This window comes from Loxodonta africana, chromosome 16 (genome assembly GCF_030014295.1).
Source record: "Loxodonta africana isolate mLoxAfr1 chromosome 16, mLoxAfr1.hap2, whole genome shotgun sequence".
NCBI classification, from domain to species: Eukaryota; Metazoa; Chordata; class Mammalia; order Proboscidea; family Elephantidae; genus Loxodonta; species Loxodonta africana.
The window spans coordinates 22,052,117-22,072,323 of NC_087357.1; the positions used below are offsets into that span (position 1 = coordinate 22,052,117).

Below are 20,207 nucleotides of genomic sequence, written 5' to 3' on the forward strand. Positions count from 1 at the left end.
CAAGTGCTGCATCCAGGCAACTGTGATCCATGGATACAGGTGGTTAGCATTTTTATGAAGAGGATAGGTTTGCTTTCCAAGCATCCGAAGCTTCCAATTATATTCAAAAGATATCACGGACCCTGGAACTGCCTAAGAAGTCTTAAGAAAAACACTTTTTGCTTTACAAGTAGGGGAAAAATGGCCTCAGCTTGGACAACTTTAAGCTTGATTACAAGTGAACTCATTTTGAACACAATTCCCGTTACCCAAAGACAAAAAGAAATGAAAAGAAAATCACAGTGCATATTAGAGGTTTGAATACAGACTGAATTCAGGAAGGCTTTGCTAACATTTGTTAGTTTAAAAAACAAAAACCCAAGCTACCCTTTTTTTTTTTTTTGAACACTCAGCAATCCCTTAATCTTTTAAAGGAGGTTAGTGAACATGTTCCATAAAGTTTATTTCTAGTGGGTCATCCATCCTATAGAACTCTACTATATTTATAATCACATTCGAAATTTCAGACTGCAGAGTCATGTTCTTGCTCTTACTGAAATATTCATGTTCTCTTTACATCCTGGATGGATGTGGAGAGAACCTTGTCAGACCTTTTGCATGTAAGAGGGCTGCTTTTGGCAGTGCGAATATTAAAACCTGAAGGATACAGAGATGCTTACACAGGTCAGGGGAGGTGAGGTCACAATTAAATACCGCGCCAGGGCTCACTCTGCCAACAAATTCTGGGGAGTAAGGAAATTTTGGAAGGCAAGGGAATATTTCTTGTAGCTGGTAGCCAAAGTTGTGAAAACTGGACATCAGGTGGACTCAGCAAAAATATTCTTGGGTAAAAAATAAAAATACAAGGCAATAGAAAAATAGGGAAAGTGCTAAATAAATTTCCTGTACAACTGACATTAAATACCCACCTTTACAATGAAACCACTTGGGCAGGCTGGCTCTATTCATTATGCCTGGGTAGGAAGATGGCCCATCTGCTGGGGCAGTCCACTGGTTCCAGACCCTCGTTTTCTCTGCACGGGTATCCTCAGATATCACAGAAGGGCAAGTTGGTGACAAGAGGTGTGAGGCAAACAGCCAGCCATGGAGCACACCCATCAGAAGCTCCATGGCGCCGTCTCCTAAACCATAGCCCCTGAGATGTCCACAGGGCAAGGAAGAATGGCACAAGGGTTCTTTTGATCAGTTGATGAAATGACCAAAAGGCACATAAACATCCACCTTCCCCTATAAAGAGCAAATCTGAGTGAAGACATCCCTAGAAGAGGAAACCAACCCACATGCAAACAGGCATAGAAAACATTTTTACACTCTTTGTGCTTCGGCTGCACACACAGCAGTGAGGAAGGGAGGGGTCACAGGGCCTGTCAGCGCAAAAGAATGATTCATGTGACCATTTTGTCTTAATTACTCAGAACAAGCCGTTGTTGCTGTTTGTCAAGGGACAGCTGATACATCAGTGTCTTTTGACAGAAAAAATAATCGCCATCAGGATGGTGATGACCACGATGATTGCCAGGATGACAAGAAGAATGCGGTTCTGGATGATTCTAGGAGAGAGCAAAGGGAGAGAAAAAACATCACACAGATAAACTGAAGGGTATCTGCCAAAGACCATGCAAGACCAAGTTCGCTAATCAAACAATAGTGACACAGGTGGGGGTGGGGAGCCTGGCGTGTGTGCACGCGTGTGTGTGTTAGGGGGTAGGGGGTGGAGATAGGCAGCGTTTTGGTTCTCCAAAGATACACAAGGGAAGGAAATGAACAACTCCATGGTGATTGTCACGCTGCACTTGGAGAAATGGTTACCGCAAAGCTGAGGGAATCAAATGGCTCTCCAGGCCCTGAGTACCATGTAGTCTCTTAAGTGATCAAGGGCCCCATGCGAGCTTCTCTTTTTAATTTAAAATGTGAGACAAGGCTCATTTTTTGCAGTGTTTCCTGATGAAGTGAGTGACTCCAAGGAAACACATGTCAGTAAGACCCAGGGAAAAGTAAAAGAGACTGAGGAAGAAAAGGACAGGATTAAGAAGCAAGTGTCAAACCTGCAGTTCAGGCTGCAAAACTTTCTGTCACTCTTGGCTCACGCTTGGTTATGCCATGAGGAAACGTTACATTTGCTCCATGGTAAAAAGATGGAAATGAGAAATAATAAAAAGTACCCCAGGTGCTGCTTCAGCATTTGCGGGTGGGCCCTCCCTCCCCTCTAGGGTTCCTAACCCCCCGGGTTCTGTCTCTGCTGAAAGCTGATGGGGTCCTGAGAACTCAGACGGAGAACCAGAAGGGAGACAGGCATCCTGGTTGCCTGCAGAGCACATCTCCTGAAGCTGTTTCATAATCTGTTACCTCATTCTGAGAAAAGAGGCTCAACATCAGAGTGCTTTGTTGAGACTTTCAAAGGGAACCCAGGTCAAACAGCCTCACCCACGCTCGCTCTCACAGAACCACATGGAAATAGAGAGTGGCTGGCAGCCTAGCCGGCTCTCCATCCAGTTAAAACCCAGTCCAACCATCCTCCAAACCCAATCCAACCATCCTCTAACTATCAGGCAGAAAAAGGCCTGCTGCCTTATTGGAGACACACAACACTGGACAGGGGTCTTCCAGAGGGAAGAGCAAGGTAGGTTTAAGCCAGGCCCCTGGTTTAACAAAGACTTCACCTTCCTAGTTTATATTTTTAAAATTTTGACTGCCAGCTTTATATAGAATTTATATAACAAAACATTTTCCATTTCAACTATTTTTATGTGTACAATTCAGTGACAATTATATTCACCATGCTGTGCAACCGTCACCACTATCTGTTTCCAAATTTTTCATCACCCTTAACAGAAACTCAAAGCTCTGGTGCCACAGTGGTTAAGAGCTCCACTGGTAACCAAAAGGTCAGTGGTTCGAATCCATCAGCTGGTTCTTGGAAACACTACGGGGCAGTTCTACTCTGTCTTTCAGGGTTGATATGAGTCGGAAACGACTCAACGGCAACAGGTTTGGTTTTTTGGTTAATAGCAGCTCAGTACCCCTTAAGCAATAACTCCCTCTTCCCCCCTCAGCCCCTGCCTGCCCCGGTAGCTGCTAATATACTTTGGTCTCTGTGCATTTGCCTATTCCAGATATTTTATATAAGTGGGGTCAAACAATACTTGCCCTTTTGTGTCTGACATATTTCACTCTGCATCATGTTTTCAAGGTTCATCCATGTACGTATGAGAGCCTGATTTTTCTTTATGGCTGGGTAATATTGCATTGCATGTATACGCCATATTTTGTCTACCCATTCATCTGGTGATACACACACGGGTTGCTTCCACCTTTTGGCTATTGAATACTGCTGCAATGAACATCACAAGTATCTGTTTGAGTCCCTGCTTTCAAGTCTTTGGGTATATCTAGGAGTGGAATTGCTAGCTACTTTGTATCTTCACAAATAAATCTTTGCAGGGTCTTCACTGCCTTTTCTAGCTTCCGTATGAGTTTATTTCTTGGAAGGATGATGGCATCAGATTGTAGTTTTAGTTCAAGTTCCCCACATCTTCAGCTCCCAGTCTGACCCCTCACCCCCTTCTCCTCAAACCTAAACGGATGGATGGGAGCTGTCACATCAGACAGACCCACTCCCTTGTGGCACCCTAAAAGGACTAGCTCCCTCTCCTCCTGACAGGTTACAAAATGATCACATTTGCTGACACGTCTTCCGCAAAGTTGCATCGGTGCCTGTGTCCACTCTGCTCGCAGGAGATGAATGGTCCGCTTCGTCCTCATTCATCACCGGAGGCTCGGCTAAGATCTGTCTCGCTTATTTCTTCCCTTCCCCACTAGAAAGGCTGTGCCCCAACATTAATTTTTCTGCGATGACAGCTAATTCCGATTTAACAGGCCCTTATTTACTCCAAAGGTAGGAAGATTTTACTCCAAAGGTAGGAAGATTCTCTGTCCCCAAAATAAATAAAAATAGGCCGTCATGACTTATTAAAATGAAGCTAATTATGAACACTCATTGGTGCTGCTTGGTGGTTCAATGTAAAACGCAAACAGATTTTTTTTCCCTCTTTACTCTGTAAGGGGCAGAAGTCTTCCCAACAGTCCCTACATATCCAGCTTGCCCAAGTCCCTGTGAAAATCTCTATTTACCACCGTCCCCCTCATCAGACTTCCAAAGGAAATCAGCAAAATTGAAACTCAGCGGTGAAACAGATTAAAAGCATGAAACTCTTTAAAATCCTGCCTTAAGTAAAACATGGTAACGGTAACGTGTCTCTTGTACGGCATGGTTGACAACCATTTTATTTGTGGGTTGAGGGCCCCCAGGCATCCATGATGCTAATTTACAAAGGATTAACTGTGGGTGTTACTTGTTTAATCTGAAGCATGGTTAGAAAAACGAATACACGGGAATCCAATTCTCAGCTCTTCTGGGCCTTCCTGATTGGGCTTCCCTCATTTCACGCCAAAGAAGAGTGGGCTCTACCCCCATGTTCTTCCCTAACAGCTCATGTGTTTAATTCACTCAGCACACACCTGATCCCCAATGGCTCTACCTCACTGCTGCCTCTCAGGGGTTCTGAAAGACCTTTCCATTCCCCCCTCCATGTGTGCACAGAGCGTACCTGGCTTCCCCTCACAGCCCCCCTTCGGCTTCTGTGGACTCACCTGTGTGGACAACGTGGAATTCACCTCTAGGGCTTCGGCACATGGCTGGCACATAGGCACTCAAATGATAATTGTAAGAGGGATGATAAGAACATAGCCCAGCCAATGGATAATCATTCCATTCAAGAAAAGAGGGCAGAGAAATCTGTGCAAATTTAATTTGTAGGAAAACCTCAGGGAGCCTGCGAAGAAAGCCTGAATCGAAAAGGTCAAATACAGCCCACAAGATGGATTTCCTATCGGGGTGTCTCCTCAGAGCACTACTGGGTATTCTGCCTGAACCTAGGAATGTAAAGACCCCTGTGGAAAGGAAGCGCGCTGGGGTGGAAGTCAGCAGGAGAGGACGTTTGCTTCCAAACCGGAAGCCAAGCCAGCTGCTGTTGAGCCGGCTCTGTGTGTCAGAGCAGAACTACACTGCGTTGGGTTTTCAATGGCTGACTTTTTGGAAGTAGATCACCAGCTCTTTCTTCCGAGGAGCCTGTGGGTGGACTAGAACCTCCAACCTTTCCATTATCAGCTGAGTGCGTTAACCGGTTGCATAACCCAGGGACCCCTTTTCAAAATGAAAGGCTGGCAGATATTTGGGGTGAAGGGTATCGAGGGGCAAAAATGAGTTGGAACATAGAAGGGCTGGAAGTGAGCTTGACTGTGGTCAGCTTATCAACCCAGCTTTGAACCTCAAAGGTGCTGGGCAGATCCAGCCCCTCTAAGGACCAGGAATAGCTCCCTGGGTGGTAAGAACAGTTTGCATAATTAGTGGTTTGAACTCAGCCAGCAGTGCCACAGAAGAAAGGCCTGGCGATCTAGTCCTGTAAATACTGTTGTTGTTGTTGTTGTTAGGTGCCATCAAGTAGGCTCCAAGTCATAACTCCCTCATGTATAACACAACAGAACTTTGCCCCGTCCTTCACTATCTTCACAGTCATTACTATGTTGCCCATTGTTGCAGCCAATGTGTCAATCCACGTCATTGAGGGTTTTCCACTTTTCCGCTGACTCTCTACAGTAAAGATTACAGCCAAGAAAACCCTACAGGGCAGCTCTACTCTGTAACACAATTGGATTGCTGTAAGTCTGAACTGACTTGTAAGTGAGGGGTTTGGTTTGGCTTGGGGTAATGACCAGGAAAGTGAGCTGCTGGGGCCTTTGAGTGGACAGGACTGAGCCAGGTTGGAGGGGTAACAAAGGCTGGCATTGGTGAGCCCCATCTGTGAGGAAACCTAGAGGATAGTTACAACCAGGGCCACCAGCTGGTATTGCTATAGGCAAAGCAGAAAGGAATGCAGAGTTTGGAGAGAATCTGAGGAACGAGCCAGGAAGAGGGGTTCCCCAGTTAGTGAGACCCAGAAAGAACTTTGGGGAAACCCAAAGTAACTTCCTTCTCACTGGGGGGTGGGGGGTGGGGGGTGGGGGGATTATGTTCAACTGGAGATGCAGCAAGCAGTCCTAATTTACCTTTTGAAAATGCAAAGTGTGTTTACCCAGTAAATAATTTAAGAAAGAATATACACTTGAAAGAAGACATCCATTGAAACAGCCAGGCTGAATCGCCTCCAGGCAAAAACTTGCACATTTGCATGCTGCATTCTATTAAGTGAGCGCACTGCGGCTTTAAAAGAATGCAGAGCCAAATTAAAAGGAATGTGGGCCCGAAACATCAAGGATTCTCCAAGTTTACATTATGAATCACAGTGCTGTTGATACAAGATGAATTAACCATTTACTTTGAGGCTGAACTCACAAAGTACTATTGAAAATACTGATCCCCGTGTGGAACCCAGGGAGCGGCTAATCTTTCCATTGCCGGTCTCCTCCCTCTCTGGAAACAAGCTCCTGCGTGTGGCAGCCAGAATCAGAGAAGACTGGTTACAGTGAAGTGGGCAGGCGCAGCACCTGGCACCATTCTCTGCTCGGGCTCCAGGAGCCCAGGAATTCCACTGTGGCAGGCGTTACCAGCGTTCTCCAATCCTTCCAGGCACAGGCTGCAATGATCTGCCCCTTGGTGACAGGCGTGGCCATGTAACTTGCTCTGGCCAATGAAATGTGAGCAAAAGTGCTAGGTGTCACTTCCGGGTGGAGGCATGAACTGCCAGTGCTTGACTCTCCTCCCTTGTTATTCAACAGCACACAACAACAACAACATGTTCCAGAGGGGGTGTACTGGAGGCTCAGTGGTAGAATTCTCTCACCTTCCCTGTGGGAGACCAAGGTTCAGTTCCCCGCCATTGCACCTGGTGCACCTCACCTGTCTGTCAGTGAGGGCTGCGAGTTGCTAAAATGCTGCACAGGTTTTCAGTGGAGCTTCCAGACCAAGACAGACTGGGAAGAAAGGCCTGGCAATCTACTCTTGAAAATCAGTCGATGAGAACTCTATGGGGCACAATGGTCGGATTTACAACTGATCATGGGGATGGCTCAGGGACGTTCAAGGTTTCATTCCCTTGTGCACGGGGTCACCATGAGTCAGGGGCCTATCTGAAGGCCGTCAACAACAACATGTGCCAGAGAGTACAGCTACTGGATAGCAGAGAGTCCCGCTGCCTGTACCTGAGTCATCACATGGAGGAAGATTGCTCTGGAGACTCACCTGGACACACAGTGAACTTAAGCCAATGAGATTTAGAGGCTCTGTTTTAATGTAGCCCAGAAGCCAATGCATGATGAAGGCTGATGTTTTCTCTCCTTTCCTTTAAGAATAAGGTTTTTCTAGATAGCAGACATAAATTTTTTTAGGTAAAGGGAAAGGCAACACACAACACAGGGATAGTCAGTACAACTGGACTAAACCAAAAGCAAAGAAGTTTCCTGAATACAACCAAATGCTTTGAAGGCCAAAGTAGCAGGGACGGGGGTCTGGGGACCATGGTTTCAGGGGACATCTAGGTCAACTGGCATAACAAAATGTATTAAGAAAACATTCTGCATCTCACTTTGGTGAGAGGTGTCTGAGATCTTAAATGCTAGCAAGTGGCCATCTTAGATGCATAAATTGGTCTCAACCTACCTGGAAAAAAGGAGAATGAAGAACACCGAAGACATTTGGTAAAGAGGAGCCCAAGAGACAGAAAAGGCCACACAAACCAAAGGCTCTATCAGCCTGAGACCAGAAGAATTAGATGGTGCCCGGCTACCACTGATCATTGCCCTGACAGGGAACACAACCGAGAATCCCTGATGGAGCAGGAGAACAGTGGGATGCAGATCCCAAATTCTCATAAAAACACCAGGCTTAATGGTCTGACTGAGACTGGAAGGACCCTGACGGTCATGGTCCCTGGACCCTTTGTTAGCTCAAGATTGGAACCATTCCCAAAGCCAACTCTACAGAGAGTGACCGGCCTGGAGTATAAGACAGACAGTGAGCTGTCTTAGTTCAGGTAGACAGGAGTTATGGGCAATTTCTGTCTGGTGGTGAGATGAGAAGAGGGAGACAGGAGCTGGTTGAATGGACACGGGGGATACAGGGTGGAGAGGGGAAATGTGCTGTCTCATTAAAAGGCGAGCAGCTAGGAGTATACAGCAAGGTATGTACAGCTTTTTGTATGAGAGACTGACTTGATTTGTAAACTTTCACTTAAAGCACAATAAAAAAAAATTTTAAAAATAGGTTTTTGCCTCTTGATTTTCAAAAGCTGGGGTTCTTTTCTGTCATAGTTGATGGTAACACCCTCACTGAAGAATCAGGAGCTTCTTCCAGCTGAAGGCAATGCCACTGTGTGTTGATGAATGATGGTATCACACATGATGCTTCTGCAAGTCCAGCTAAGAACTCTGCTGCCCGTGCATAGCAGATATACGTTGGCCATGTTTATTTCTCCATCCTATATATCTGATGCTACCTGTAGCCCCAGATGGTCAGAGCATTCCAAATCCGTGGCCAAAGTAATTGGGCCAGGAGCAGGAATGTGATTTACGGGAGTTCAACAGATCAGAACATTTGCCTGGAGTGCTGGACCATCTGGACGGGGTGGTATATAGATGTAAGGCCTGGATCTGCTGCAGCCATTTTGTTCCCACAAGGGAAGCCAACCTAAGAAAGAAGCTGACCAGTGGAAGACAGCAGAGTTGGAAGAATGACAGAGAAACAGAACCTTAGTTCTGAAGACATGGCGAACCTCTAGATCACGCCACCCTTCCTTTGCACTTCTAGTTACATGAGAAAACAAATTAACTTCATTTTTCAGCCAGTTTGTGTTCAGTCTTCTGTTATTTGTGACCAAAAGCCTTTTAAGGGTGATTCACCCTGGTTCCAAAAACAAGTCCTTGATCTACAGCATACTTTCCCACCTTTTCCAGGAAGAATTTCCTGACCCTGTCCCCCTTCTCCCCCTACACTTCCCTGTGTATCTCTCTCAACACTACATTTACCACACGGTTTTATGAGTTTCTGTATCTGTACAGGATTCCCTAGTAAAAAGTGGAGCTTCTGGGTCTGAATCTCCTTTGTCTTTAGTATCTGTAGTGCCCACCACACAGCCTGGCATGGATATCTGCACCACCCAAAATGTTTGCCGAATGAATGAATGAACAAGAAAATGAGAACATCTATCTACATATGCTCACCTGAAGGTCCAGGTACCGCTGCTTCTGGTTTCTAAGGGCTGCTCATAGACAAGCACAGCTTCGGGATTTAGCTATCAGCCACCCTCCCATTATGGATGCCGGCACTGTCCAAACCCTTTTACAAGCCTGCATTCATTAGCTGGAGAGTGCACGACACTTCTACAGGTTCAGCGAGATGTCTTGTACATGTCTTCCTGCCTGGCCGACCAGCCTGAATAATGATGCCCATCATCTGAGGTCTGATAGAACAGTAATAACTGGCAGGACAATTAGCAACTGTGTGAGCATGGGATAAATTCTGAGGCAAAGGAGCTTATAGCAGCTTCTCTCTAGGTACTTCACCAAAACAAGGGTCAAAGGAAAGGCTCTCTAAGTTCTAAATCCAATTCAATGTTACTATTCACTAGAAAGACATGAAAACAGGAGCAGGGGAAAATGGTTAATTGTCATCAGTCTTGAATGCTGCCTCCAATCTGAAGCAATATTTTCAAAGCTGGACACATGGCTATTTCTGAGCTACAGTCGTGGTTACCATGCCACCTGATAATGCTCAGTCAGGGCCTTCTATGTCCTGTATCTCTCTGGAGGAACCCCCAGTTCCACCCCAGGAACTCAGGTGGAGCTGGCCTCACTCTCAGATTCCAGGGGTGGATATATGACCCAGGCAGGCCCAGGCAATGACAGCTTTAGATCCCTTGTGTTTTGCTACAATGACGGAAGCTATGCCACCAGTATTTCAAATACCAGCAGCGTCACCATGGTGGACAGCTTTCAGCAAAGCTTCCGGAAAAAGACAGATGAGGAAGAAAGACATGACGATCTTCTTCCAAAAACTAGCCAATGAAAACTTTACGGACCACAACAGAATACTGTCCAATATAGTGCTGGAAGAAGGCACAGGACCAGGCAATGTTTCGTTGTTATTTGTAAGGTTGCCATGAATCAGAGCTGACTGAACCTCAACTAACAACAACAATCCCTTGTACAACTATTTATTCAGGAATTGGCATGTGACCCAAGCCAGAATGAGACACCTGGGATTTTTCCTGGAAAATCAAGGAACAGGTACTGTCTTTACAAGGATTGGCTGCAGCAACAATGGAAGTCGAGAGCTGCTGAGGACCGTTCTCACCACCATGCAGGAGGGGAAACTGCCTAAAGGAAGCCAACACAGAGGAACACAGAGCCAAGAGATGAAGGAAAACAAACAAACAAATCCAGATTCGGATGACATCATTTGAACTGATGGATCCTGCTGTGTGCCTGAAACCTGAAGAGTCACATTTTAAGCTTCCCAGTTATAAGACCAAAACATTCCCTTTTAGGCTGAATAAGTTTTGTCGAAACTTCTCTCACTTTCAACTATACGCAGTTCTTAGATCCAGTCCAAAAGATGGACGTAAAGGTCTTCTCTTGGGCTTCATTATGACTGTTCTCCATGTGTCCACCTTGTCCCCATCTCTGCCTCTCACATTTACTGTGGATCTATACAGTCTTCCTTTAATGATAGGGTGGCCCCTACCTGGTTCCCTGGAAGCTCTGCATCACAACCTTTAGGACCTGTTGATTCTTTCATCTCAGAATGAAAATTACCATTCAGGGGCAGAGCAGGAAGCTGCCCAAAGCTGTGTGCCATAAGACTCATCCCACAACTCATGCCTCTTGGATAAGCCATTTGAAATAGGGAGAAGAACAGATGTTGTCTTGGGGCTAGCCTAGCAGCTCCAGCGTTTGCGCCACTCGAGGACTCCCCTGGTTTAACAGGGGTAAGCAAACTTTTTCTGTAAAGGGCAAGATAATAAATACTTTAGGTTTTGTGAACTTTGCCCTTATAGCAAAAAAGTAGCCATAGAGAAGATACAAATGAACGGGTGCGGCTGTGTTCCAATAAAACTTTATTTATGGGTCCTAGACTTTGAAGTTCATATAATTTTCACATGTCAACAAATATTCTTCTTTTGAATTTTTTTCCCCAACCATTTAAAAATGTCAGAGCCATTCTTAGCTCGCAGACTGTACAGAAACAGGCAGTGGGCTGGTTTTGGCCTGCTGTCTGGGGTTTGCCTGTCCTTGTCTAAAAGCCATCAGCTAGAAGACCAGGGAAGTCCTTGGACCTCGCACACACAGCACGGACAGGTATGGCAGGCCCAGCCATGTGCCTCCAAAGAAAAAGGAAAACACAGAGTCCCTGCCCTCTGGGAGCTTATGGGGTCACAATGAGCCATCCATTACAGAAGGCTAACAACAAAGACCGCACTTAAAGGACTGCCAGCAGTGTAACAATTTGTTATATGCCCACAATCCTGGATTTGCCTGGGTGACCTGGAGCAAGTCACCCCGTGACACTTGGCGTTTCAGTTTCTGCCCAAACACAATCAGCCAACTTACCAGCCACCCCAGGGAGAAGAGGATTAACTAATTAAAGCCATGTCCCACTTTGAAAAGGTAAAGCCCTGCGCACACATGCAGTCAGCAGAACATTCTGGGAAAGGAAATGGCAGTTCAGGAAAGGTGAGAGTCACCGGTTGTCAGAGGCTGGGGGAGCCACCTGGGAAACTGCCAGTGGCTGTTGGGGAAGGTGGGGGCAGGAGAGCCAGGAAGCTGCTGCCTCCTCAGGACAGTCAGGGTTCTTCTACCCACAGATGGTTATCTACCTAGGCCTCACTGACAGTCTCCCCAGCAGGCCCCAGCCTTCTCTCTGAGGTGGTAACATCAACATCAAAAAGGAAGGCAGGGTTTCTCATAGGCTGGCTTGGGGATACCTTCCCAGCCTGGGAAGGCAGCCAACAAGTACCTGTCAGAGCCCACTGATAAGTCCGATGGGTTTTGATCCGTGATGTGTAGTTACATTGCACTCTACGTCGCCAAACGTGCACATCAAATTTCAGCCTGCACACCACAGCTTCTGCCATTCTTAAATATGGACTCGGTGATGGCAGGGAGCCTGGAGAGAGGCTTGGCTGGCCACGGGCTTTCAGATAAGATCAAGGCAGCTCGCTTCAATCAAAGGGCTTGGAAGGAACTTGAAGAGAATTAAATAAGGATGCTCTAGGAATGCAAGGTATACTTAATCCCTCACAGGTTTGCAAACTGCTTGAGTTAGAAAAGGTTTCCCTGAAGTAGTTTATTTTAGAGCTGAGGATATTGGGGCCTTGAGAGGTGAAGGCACGTGCCCAAGGTCAACCACTCAAGGGCACAGTCAAGTCTTCTGATGAGCCAGGCCTGCTCCTGTTTCACTGTTAACACCCATTCTTATCTGACTGGCCAGTGCTGCCGATAGCATCTGCACATAGTTGCAACTCAAAAATGTCTTCTGCTAACAGGGACCACTCAACGAAATCAAGGAACACAGCTCAAAAACTATCAACGGTCCCCCCTCTTTCTGAGTCCAACTCAATTCTAATTCTCTATAAAATGAAATCAGACAATCATATGATTTACTATCCTGGGAGCGATAAATTGAAGAGGAATGGCATTGCATGCATCATCAAAAAGAACACTTCAAGATCTATCCCTAAGTACAATGCTGTCAGTGACAGGATAATATTCATACGCCACAATGAAGACCAGTTAATATGACTATTATTCAAATTTATGCACCAACCACTAAGGCCAAAGATGAAGAAATTGAAGATTTTTACCAACTTCTGCAGCATGAAATTGATCGAACACACAATCAGGACACGTTGATAATTATGGTGACTGGAATGTGAAAGTTGCAAACAAAGAGAAAGGATTGGTAGTTGGAAAATGTGGCCTTGGTGATAGAAATGATGCTGGAGATAGCATGACAGAATTTTGCAAGACTAGGCTTCTTCATTGCAAATACCTTTTTCAACAACATAAACGGTGACTATACCCATGGACCTCACTGGATAGAATACACAGGAATCAGATCGACTACATCTGTGGAAGAGATGATAAAAGAGCTCCGTATCATCACTTAGAACAAGGCCACGGGCAGACTGTGGAAGAGACTATCAATTGTTCATATGCAAGTTCAAGTCCAAGCTGAAGAAAATTAGAACAAGTTCACAAGAACTAAAGTATGACCTTAAGTACATCCCACCTGAATTCAGGGACTATCTCAAGAATAGATTTGACGTGTTGAACACTAATGATCGAAGACAAGTTGTAGAATGACATCAAGGACATCATACACGAAGAAAGAGGTCATTAAAAAGACAGGAGAGAAAAGACCAAAATGGATATGAGAAGAGACTCTGAAACTTGCTATTGAACATTGAGTAGTTAAAGCAAAAGGTGGAAACGATGAAGAGAGCTGAACAGAAGATTTCAAAGGGTGACTTGGGAAGACAAAGTAAAGTATTATAACGACATGTGCAAAGACCTGGAGTTAGAAAACCAAAAGAACACACTCGGCATTTCCCAGAACACTGGTGCCTGGCCCAGATGAAATGTCCAATAAAGATGAGCTGCTACTAAGGGTGTTGATGCTGTTGTTGTTGCAGCTGTCATCATCATAGAATATGATGTGGTTGCTGCCATCACCTGGGCACCACGCTGGACAAGGTCCTGCAGAGGAATCTCCAGAGGGTAGAGCAAGGAGCAATTTTCTAGCTTGTGATTCACCAATTTTCAGATTTCTTGAATTCGTGCTTTTTTTTTTTTTTTTTTAAATGAAGAATGACAGAGGATTGTCTACTTCTTATTTTGCCAAATAAGGACATTAAAACAAAAAACAAACAAACAAAAAAAAAACAACTACCATCTACTATCATGCAGGAAGCATCAAAAGAAGATGGAAGGAATACACAGAGTCACTGTACCAAAAAGACTTGGTCAACATTTAATCATTTCAGGAGATAGCATATGATCAAGAACTGATGGTACTGAAGGAAGAAGTCCAAGCTGCCCTGAAGATGCTGGAGAAAAACAAGACTCCAGGAATTGATGCAATACCAACTGACATGTTTCAAAAAGCAGATGCAGTGTTGGAAGTGCTCACTTGTCTACGCCAAAAAATTTGGAAGACAGCTACCTGGCCAACTGACTGGAAGAGATCTGTATTTGTGCCTATTCCAAAGAAGGGTGATCCAACTGACTGTGGAAATTACTGAACAACATCATTAATGTCACACGCAAGTAAAATTTTGTTGAAGATCATTAAAAAATGATTGCAGCAGTATATTGACAGGGAACTGCCACCTCGGAAGAATGGCCAGGTGATCTACTTCCCAAAAATCAGCCACTGAAGACCTTATGGAGCACAGTTCTACTCTGACACACATGGGGTCACGATGAGTTGGAATCAACTCAATGACTTTTTTTTTTTTTTAAATAATTTACTTTAGTTGCTGAGAATATACACAGCAGAACATACACCAATTCAACAATTTCTACATGTACATTTTAGTGACATAATTACACTCTTCAAGTTGGATGGCAACAAGTTTTAATCTCATTCCACTGCTACTAGCTGGAAGGTTAGAGGTTTGAACCCACCCAGAGGAGCCTAGGAAGACAGGCCTGGTGATCTGCTTCCAAAAGGTCACAGCCCTGAAAACCCTATGGAGCAGTTCTACTCTGCACACACGCGGTGGCACTGAATCTCAATCAACTTGACCACAACTAACACCACCACCAACTTACTTAGCAATCTCTCCACAACAGTTCCTAAAACTCCTTATGTGGCTGTGCTCTCATGCTCAGAAGGAGGTAGCACCTCTCTCCAGGTGCTGTGGCCCTTCTATGTAAATACCCCGGGGTTGGTGGGTATGCCCAGCCTTGGCCCTGATTAGCATGGCTTGTCTGGTCCAGGCTGAGCCAGTTGCCGGAAGCCCCACCTTCAGCTGCTGCTGAGTTCCCCAGAAAGGCAGAGGTGGCCCTTTTCTTCTGTTAAGTTTCCTGGGTACAGTTCTTGACAGCCAAGATGCCTCTTCTGGAACATGGCTAGTTGAAGTCACAGAGGTAAGACAGGAAGCCTTGGCTTTTGCGATGGGCTGTAACATCATCTTCCTCTAAGACCTGACACTAGATACTTATCTCCAAATAGTCATGGATTTACACCTTTCTTCTTTCCTGATGCCTAGGGGAAAAACTTTTGGCAGTGGTTGATCAGCTACCCTCATCTCTGTTAGCTCTTGAGGGATTCGATTACATCTTCTTGAGCCTAACTTCAGAACTCCATTTCTGTCCCTCAACCAGATTTGGTTCTAAGGGCAGTGGAATGGCAACCACCTTAGCTCTCATCTCCGTGGTGCCAGTCCTGGGCTGTTGCTCCTCAGGTCCTTGACTTGTCCTTTCACTGCTTTGCTCTGCATCATAGAGTCTGGACCCTGCCCCCACCCCCACCCAAGGCTGTGTTTCCTAGGCTTCCAGCTGCTTTCAGCAATAGGAGGCTCTGCAGGGCACTGGGTACTCTTCCCCCTCTTCTCTGCCTTCAGCTTGTGTCTCCCAGCTGCTCGACTCCTCAGTGCTCCTAACAGACAGGCCCTTCCCGAGTCCAGCTCCATCAGGTGACCCTGGCTCTGGGCTCCAGGAACACCACTCCTCCCTTTGTCCCCCCAGCCCAGGGTGGATGGGCTTCCCGATGTTGCTAATCCCTGGGCTGCTTCATTTTACCCTATTGCCTCCTAGCTCTTCCATCACCTGTAACCGGTTTCCTGCAGGAAAGTCCCTCAGCTTTCAGTGGTCAAAGCCAGCTGTGTTTTCTTGGTTGGACAGCGGCTGAGACTCCCAGCAAACTGCACTGTCTGTTCAAACTTCTGACTTCTTCACAACCTTACCTTAAGCCGATTTTACACAGCCCAAAGCAGCACGGATCACTGCTGTGCAGGTGAACCCAGGTCCAGGACCTCCTGTGACTCACTGTTCCTCGGCCAGGAGGCCTGGGTGGGGAGCTACCAGATGGCAGGGTCCCCAGGTTTGCGCAAGGGAAGCTATGTCACCTGCAGCCCTGAGAATTCTGATTCTTCTTCTCTCTAACCCGGGAAGGAAGTCCTGACAGGTGGGAGAGCAGGCAGCTGCAGGCGAGGGAGGCAGGGGGGGTTGCGTGAACCAGAGTACCTGCTCCTTTGCTAAATCTGGTGGCTGCTCCTGACTGCAGCAGCACAGAAAGTGGGCTCGGTGCTGCCTGCTCTTCTGACTTGTCAAGAGAAGCCGTAGAGCTTACTCCTTCTGTGTGTGAAACCTCCCAAGTTTTTAAATATTGGCAACTAAGTCAGAGTTTTCAAAAACACCAGGTGGCCAAACAAAGCACATCTGTGGGGCAGACGTGGCCTGTGGGCCTTCTGTCTGCAACCTCTGACTAGTTAGTTATTCAGGAGCAAATGAAGGGGGGTGGGTGAGTGCATCCCTGCTTTTCCCTCTAGGAGATTCCCCGGGAGGTGTCAAAAGCCCAGCCCTCCTGACCTGCAGCTCTAGAAGTCTGAAGTGCAGCCTCTGTGTGAGCATCAATAACCAGGGTCTACGTGGAGGGCAGCCAGCTTAGCCCATAACTGATTCCTAACCACAGGTCGAAGGCCAGGGAGGGGTCAACAGAAGCCCAAACCAGCTCGTGCTGCCTCACAGCCCTCTCTGGGAAGTTGTGGACTGCACGGCCCTGGTCAGAACTGGGCCATGTGGCTGCAGCTCCCTGCTCCCTGACCTAACTGGCTACTGAAATCCCCATGTGGAGCAAATGGTTAATGTGCTCAGCTGCTAACAAAAAGGTTGGAGGATCAAGTCCACCCAGAGGCACCTCAGAAGACAGGCCTGGTGATCTCCTTCTGAAAAGTCGGCCATTGAAAACCCTGTGGAGCGCAGTCCCACTGTGACATGTGTGGGGCTGCTGTGAGTTGGACTTGACCCCACAGAAACTGGTAAGCAGTTACTAGACAACAGGACTGCACCTACTTACCAAGAAAGGTGGCTCTTCTCAGGTCCTTGTCAGAAGGACAACCTCAAACTGTCTCGTGCAGAAGACTTGCCAAAAGTCTGGCTGAAACAGTGTTGCCTGAGCAGCCTGATGCTCTAGGTTCTGGAGACTCTAGAGTCGACCCTAGAGCAGTGGAGCGGCTGAAGAGTCACACCTGCACGCGGCATTGTCCAGTCCCTGATGTGTTCTTCATTGTGCTTGGTGCCACGCGACCAGCTGACAGACAGCCCTGTGGACCTCGCTGCCGTTTATTTTGCCTCACTGTGTGTGTCCGTGTGGCGAGCTCCCATGGAAAGTTCTCTCTCGTCCAGGTAGGGGAAGAGCTGTGTGGATACTGACTCATCTGTCTGAGACCATCTCCTTCTTCACATTGGCTGCCAGAGAGCCTACACATCTGTTCGTGGCCCACCTCTCGCAAATATACAGGCTAGTCCACACTTCACATGTTAACTTCACTCCTGACCTTCATTTGCCATAGAAAAAGTGTTGTTATATATTTTGTACATATTTAGGTCAATTGCTATAAATCCTTTTGGGACCAGGGCAGGTTTATACACAGGCACTAAAGAGCTAAGAAAGCGAAAAGAATTTATATCATCTTGGGCTGGCTACTTTAGTGATTCTGGTTTATTTTTTCTCCTATTCCCAAACAATTGCGTACAGTATGATACTTGGAACACAAGTTTTCACGCTTACCAAAACAATGGGATATTTCCATTTTGCCTTGAATCTTTTTTCATGGCAATGTGGGGTGATTTCCAGAGTGAGCCCCAATTTGGGACTCATGGGCCCTGGGGTTCTTCCTGCAGCCAACGGCAGTGGGCCGTGGGTCACCTTTGTTCGGAGGATTTACAGCGATTGTCTTAATAACACGGACCTGTTTTGTGAAAGCTGAAGGCACTCCCAGCAAACGCTGGCTCTAGATCTGCTAGCCGAAATGTTACCACGGTCACGGCACTCCTTGAACAATCTAAAGCATATTTCTCTCTGTATATATTTGGTTTTTCAGATGCTTTCAAGCTTGGGAAACAATCACAGCCGAGGCCATTTCTGGGATGGCACTAAAAGAACCTACTTGGAGACAGATAAAAATAATGAGAATCTTTCTGTCAGGAAAGATTTAGAAAATATCACTGACATTATTAAAATTTAATTTTTTACTCGGCTTTTTGGTTCCCCTTTCCAGTGATAATGAGCAGGACTGCACACCTCCGCCTCCCAGTACTTGTTTTGTGCAATAAATTCAGCCTTCCAGTCTGAAGACATTTCAGACAACAGTTTTGACTGCTATAGGCTTATTTTTTACCCTGTGCTGTGCTTTGAGTCTTTCTATAAAAACCAGTTCATGAGATAATTTTCCACAAGGCCAGTGAAACTAATAAAAATCAATTTTGCCCAACTGGTTCAGAGAAATCCCGGGAATAGCCAAGGCAGAACCGCCAAAAAGGAAGAAAAAGAAAAGGATCAATGTACTCACTAATGGTTTACTTGATAGAGAACTATCAAATTAGCTGACAGGAGCTACTGAGCTGTAGGAGTTTTCTTTTCAGCCTGAACAGAATACCTTTTATGGGTCCAGGAAGAGCTTTTCTTCCTGGGGTTGAAGACATTTGAGTGTAGTAATCCTTCCTAGGAGTCGCCTACGTACTGGGGTAACAAGAAGGCTGACTTCAGGCCCAGCAGACAGTGGCCTCTGCTGAAGTCTTGTCTAGACCTTTCTTTTACATCTAGAGAAGCTGGTTTTGAGACTTCAGGGTAGACGGGGTTATACACAAACTGCTCCTGTTAGGGGCTGTCAAGTCATTTCAACTCTTAGTGACCCCATGTGACAAAGGAGAACCGCCTCATAGGATTTTTTTGGTTGTGATCCTTCTGGACCCAGATTGCCAGGTCTTTCTCCAGCAGAGCCACTGGGTGGGTTCGAATTGCCAACCTTTCGGTTAGCAGTGGAGTACTCAACATCTGTACCACCAGGGCTCCTTTACAGGCCACAGAATTAGTAGACTAGGAACTCCTCAGTACATCTGGATACCTCACTCCCCCTCCATGACCACCCATCTGACCCCATCTGGCTTCCTGCCAATGGAAGTGGGATCCCAAAGGTGCATCTCTTTTATAAAAGGAAGCAAGTGCAGAGCGCTGTGGCTGCAGAACGAGCAGTCTGCAGCACCTGCCTGAAGTACCAGCAGTATTTCATTAGTCGAAGACACTGGCTGGCGCGTCTACAAACAAATGGCAAGTCTTTGCACAGAAAAAAAAGACTGGAAGGACAAACAGCGAGCGTATTTGGGTGGTGGGTGGTTTTTCCTTTCTATCTTTATAATTTCCTACATGTTCTTGAATTAATGTTTATTATTATATACTATATATAAGAATTGAGTAAATTGGAAAAGGAAATACGATGATTAATTTATTTACATTATGAGAAAGCAAGAGGAAATGTGTGGGGGAAAATAAATTTTATTTTATTGTGGGTCTTACATTATAAAAAAAAAAATCTTAAGTACTTCGCACAAATCCTTTTATCCTTATAACAAATCTATGATAAAAGCATCACTCTCCCCATTTTACAGAGCAGGAAACTGAGGCTTTGGGAGGTTAACTTGCCTAAGATCACATGGCTGGTCAGTTCAAAATCCATGTGCTATGGGGGAGGGGTGCTAGCTGGCATGGGGTCCGCCTTGGGTTTTAGCTCCGGCTCTAAACGGCTGTAATACCAGATGAGGCACTTTGCATTTATGAGTAACGTTGGGGTATGAGTAATGACATCTGATCTTTTCTACCTCCAGAGTTCTTAGACGGTGATGTGAAAACCGAGAAAATGCAAAGTTATGCCCAATGAAATATGGTGATGTGGTAATATTTCCTATTATACTGGTAAGTTACCACAAATGCCATTTGGGCACTGATAACTTTCAAAGAAAAAATACATGAAAACAGAATTAATATTAAAACTACATTAGAACAAACTTGTTGATGATTCAGAAGATGTAACAGGATCTTCATGAAGTGTCTTCATGAAAACATCAATTTTCTTGTCCATAGAATTTCAGGTAAAACGCGTAGGTCTCAAATAGTATATACACTGTGATCCCAACATTGAAAAAAGAAAAAA

At 45.8% G+C, this 20,207-nt stretch overlaps 1 protein-coding gene across 7 annotated transcripts in view; it reads right to left on the reverse strand.

The window, feature by feature from the left end:
- Positions 1–333: 333 nt before the first annotated feature.
- Positions 334–20,207, reverse strand: part of VTI1A (vesicle transport through interaction with t-SNAREs 1A) — a 373,592-nt gene continuing 353,718 nt past the window's right edge. For 4 of the 7 annotated variants that reach the window (XM_064269324.1, XM_064269325.1, XM_010588985.3 and 1 more), the window contains one exon: positions 334–1,550. In XM_064269324.1, coding sequence (XP_064125394.1) covers positions 1,404–1,550 — 147 coding nt within the window. In that variant the 3' untranslated portion in view covers positions 334–1,403. Of the gene's footprint in view, positions 1,551–6,068; positions 20,178–20,207 lie in introns of those variants that run through there. The other 3 variants (XM_010588986.3, XM_023546736.2, XM_023546735.2) reach the window with 2 other exon arrangements.